We start from the raw sequence: 4,016 nt of genomic DNA on the forward strand, positions 1-4,016 counted from the left end.
AAATGATGATGACCCCTTTGCAGATGTATCATTTCATCCGAATGAAGAAAAAGAAAGTGCTGATGACCTGTTCTCTGGAATGACTGTCGGGGAAAAGTCCGCTGCTGCTGGTGGTAATCATGTGCCTGAGCTATTTGATATGTTTGGGTCGACTGCAAATCTTGAAGCAGAGCCAAAAGAATCAAAAAACATAAATGATTTGATGGCAAGTTTTTCCTTTGATGAAAACAATTCAAATCAGAAAGGCTCGTCTTCAAGCACCCTTCCAGAGAGTTTATTTGCAATGCCGAGCACTACCAGCCACCAAGTACCAGATAATCCTGTTGGAGGCATTCTTGGTTCACAAAACCCTGGGTTTGTTCAAAACTCAATGCTTCCTGGGGGTGTTATGCCCTTCAATTTTCCTCCAGGGATGATGATGAATCCAGCTTTTGCTACCCAGCCTATGAATTACGCTGCCATGGCAAGCTTGTTAGCTCAACAGCAGCAGTACCTTGGTAATATGTCCAACTTCCAGCAGTTTGGCAACCTGAACGCTCAGGGTAGCGGGAATGTTCTGTCTATGGGTACTAGCGGAGGGAATCAGTCAGCACTCCCTGATATATTCCAGCCAAATTTTGCTAATCAGGCTCCAACCTCAACAATGAATGGTTCGAAGAAAGAAGATACAAGAGCATTCGATTTCATTTCTGTAAGTTTTGCAATCTTGCTCTTATCTTTGATTGTAAAGTTTGGTCAATTTGTACACGTACAAATATCAGTCTCACCCGTAATAGCTAGCTTGTAGTCTTCTTCACAACCACCTACATAGGTTTTTTTAAACGTTGATTGATTTACTTACACTGATGGAGCAACAACATGTGTACGTTCATGTGGTGCAGGATCATATTGCATCAGCTCGCGACACAAAGAGAGTATCTTGATGATTGCTTAAAAGGGGGAGGAAGCTAAAACGTTAATTTATGAGAGCTGTAAAGGACTTCAAATAGAAAATGGAGATGATGAGCTTTAAATTCATCTAGAAAAAAGTGAAGGAAAAGCATATGGTAAGCTTTTTGCTTATTTATTTTTTCTGTGTCCTCGTTTGTCTTTGTTTTGCTCTTCTTTGGAGTCCATTGTTCTTGGCATGAACATGGTAGTTTGTAGAGTTGCTTTTGTTTCACATGTTTGTTACTAGATGTGCTTCTTTTGTTCCTTTGCTATATATCTGAAGAGACCTGTGTCTATGTATCGAAAGTAAGACAAGAAAGGAAATAAAACTGAGGGGGAAAAAGAGTCCTTGGTTCTTCTTCTTGTAGTAGTATACTCTACTGAAGCATATGAGCGAGCATATGAGCATTAGTGGTCAAGTCAAGTCCACTTTTTATTTATTAGTAAGAAAAAATTGTTAGATGGGAAAAAACGATAACTAGAGAGATAAGTTTGTTTGATTCCTCGTGATGTCCGGTTTAGTTTTTACAATATCTCCAAATTGTTGGATTTATTATGTAATAAAATAAGGGTGATCTAATCTAAGTTGCTGCAGTAAGCTAATTTTTCTCACACGTTAGACTTGTTCCATATTTTCAGCATTGCCTGTTATGCTCTTTTGTTCATTTAAATTAGCGTGTTACTTATTAAAGCTTAGGATAGATTCAATTCATTCATCAATAGTTTTGCATTTGTAGATATATATTTTCTTACGATAAGAAAGAAAAAAAACTGTTGATTAATCTGAATTCAGATATATATATAAAAAAAAACTATTAATTTCTTTAATTAGGTAATCTAAAGAGTTTGGATTAATGGGATACAAAATTATGTGCTTGTTATTTGATTTTATTTTTGACATGAAGTTTGATAAGAGTGCTTCTTTTTTTATGATTACTTTTACCAACGGTAAAGATAGCAAAAGGATTAAAAAATGTGGTGAAAGTTACTTTTATTGTCTTTCACTTTCAGAAAGTGGCAACGGGAAAATGATGAATGACATCCTCAAAATTTAAATCCAATTTACAAGATTTTGTGGTTCCGATTTGTGTTTATAAAAATAAAATAAAATAAAATGCCTCAACGGGCAGATTGATAGTGACATGCAAAGTAACTTAAGACTCTCGAACGTCTCTCTCGAATAGGGAAACGAATGGAACACTTTGAGATTTTATATAATTAGAAAGTTAGAAAAGATCTCTTCTGGTGAATCTTTTATTTTAAAAAACTTTGTCTTTTCTATGAATCTTTTGTGTTTATTCTTTATTGGGAATTTGGCATGAATCGTAATATAAATGAAAAAAATACAAATTTATATAAGTAATAGTAGTAGCTAAAATATCACTATTGTTTTGAGCTTCATGGTAATTGAAAGACGGGTAGGCTAAATATCACTTAAAATGGAGCGTCTGGTTGCATTAGTCAAATTTTGTATTTTTATTTTCTTTGATAGTTTGACACACTTCCACCCAATTATATAACCTTTGAAATCAGAAATAGTCTACTTGTTGACAAAAAAGAAAAGAAAAGAACCATCTATGATTATCTGAAATCATTACTGAACGCAAAAAAAAAATATTCATAATTGTTTTTTTGTTGTTGTTGTTAATTTTCCATATAGCTGTTTTTTTTTTAAGTTCAACATTTCTATATAGTTTGAAGAGTCTAATTTGGTATGATTGTAAGTTTTGACCATAATATGAAAAATATTCTCCAATGGTACAATATTACTATAATTGTTTTTTTTTTTGCTTTATATGTACGATTATAATAATTAAAACCAGAAAACAAATCTTTTTTTTTTGCTTTTACCAGAAAACAACGTGTTGTGTTTTTTTTTATTAGAAAATAAAACCTAGGAATTGAAGCTCATATGAGATGTGCAGTCTATAAATATCAACATGTCTCACATCCACACAAACAAGACGAAGAAGTACAAGTTATCTCTCTCTCTCTCTCTTTTTCTCAGAACAAAAGAGTACAAAAAATGTCGTCACTCAACAGCTCTTCATCACCAACATCATCGTCATCGGACCAATCTGATGCAACTACTACTACTACAAGCAGCACCCACTTGTCTGAAAAGAACACAAGAAAGAGACGAAGAGACACTTCTTCTTCAACTTCTTCTTCATCTCCTAAGCATCCTGTGTACAGAGGCGTACGGATGAGGAGCTGGGGCAAATGGGTCTCTNAAGTGGCAACGGGAAAATGATGAATGACATCCTCAAAATTTAAATCCAATTTACAAGATTTTGTGGTTCCGATTTGTGTTTATAAAAATAAAATAAAATAAAATGCCTCAACGGGCAGATTGATAGTGACATGCAAAGTAACTTAAGACTCTCGAACGTCTCTCTCGAATAGGGAAACGAATGGAACACTTTGAGATTTTATATAATTAGAAAGTTAGAAAAGATCTCTTCTGGTGAATCTTTTATTTTAAAAAACTTTGTCTTTTCTATGAATCTTTTGTGTTTATTCTTTATTGGGAATTTGGCATGAATCGTAATATAAATGAAANTGCTCTCACCATCAAAGGCTCCTCCGCGGTCATAAATTTCCCTGAGCTTGCTTCTCTCTTCCCTCGTCCGGTGTCTTCTTCGCCGCAGGATATTCAGGCAGCCGCCGCTGAAGCAGCCGCCATGGTGGTCGAAGGAAAAACGTCAGAGACAGAGACAGAGACTTCCTCGGAAGCACCGCCGCGGCCGTCAGAGTCGTCCGAGGAGGAGAGGCTGGAGGAGATCGTGGAGTTGCCTAACATCGAAGAGGGGAGGTACGACGGAAGCGTGACGTCACGTGATGATCTGGCTTACTCTGAGCCGTTGGATTGTTGGGTGTATCCTCCGGTTATGGATTTTTACGAAGAAATCTCAGAGTTTAATTTCGTGGAGTTATGGAGCTTTCCTCCTCATACGGAACTGATTAATTAATCACTAATTACGTTAGTTAATTATATTGCTGTCATAGATAATAATTATACCATTTGTTTTTTTCGTATGGGATAGGTCGATACGTAGTACTTGGCTAAGTTGTAACATAGGCTA

The 4,016-nt window shown here is 35.7% G+C and overlaps 2 protein-coding genes across 2 annotated transcripts in view; both read left to right on the plus strand.

The window, feature by feature from the left end:
• LOC104781161 (VHS domain-containing protein At3g16270-like) overlaps positions 1 to 1,297 on the plus strand; it is a 7,243-nt gene extending 5,946 nt beyond the window's left edge. The window contains exons 6-7 of the mRNA XM_010505763.2: positions 24 to 691; positions 882 to 1,297. Coding sequence (XP_010504065.2) covers positions 24 to 691; positions 882 to 923 — 710 coding nt within the window. The 3' untranslated portion in view covers positions 924 to 1,297. The remainder of the gene's footprint in view (positions 1 to 23; positions 692 to 881) is intronic.
• Positions 3,471 to 4,010, plus strand: LOC104704995 (ethylene-responsive transcription factor ERF036-like). Its single transcript, XM_019245474.1, has one exon. The coding sequence runs from the start codon at positions 3,471 to 3,473 to the stop codon at positions 3,900 to 3,902; it is 432 nt and encodes a 143-aa protein (XP_019101019.1). The 3' UTR covers positions 3,903 to 4,010.

This window comes from Camelina sativa, chromosome 1, assembly GCF_000633955.1.
Source record: "Camelina sativa cultivar DH55 chromosome 1, Cs, whole genome shotgun sequence".
In the NCBI taxonomy this organism is placed as follows: Eukaryota; Viridiplantae; Streptophyta; class Magnoliopsida; order Brassicales; family Brassicaceae; genus Camelina; species Camelina sativa.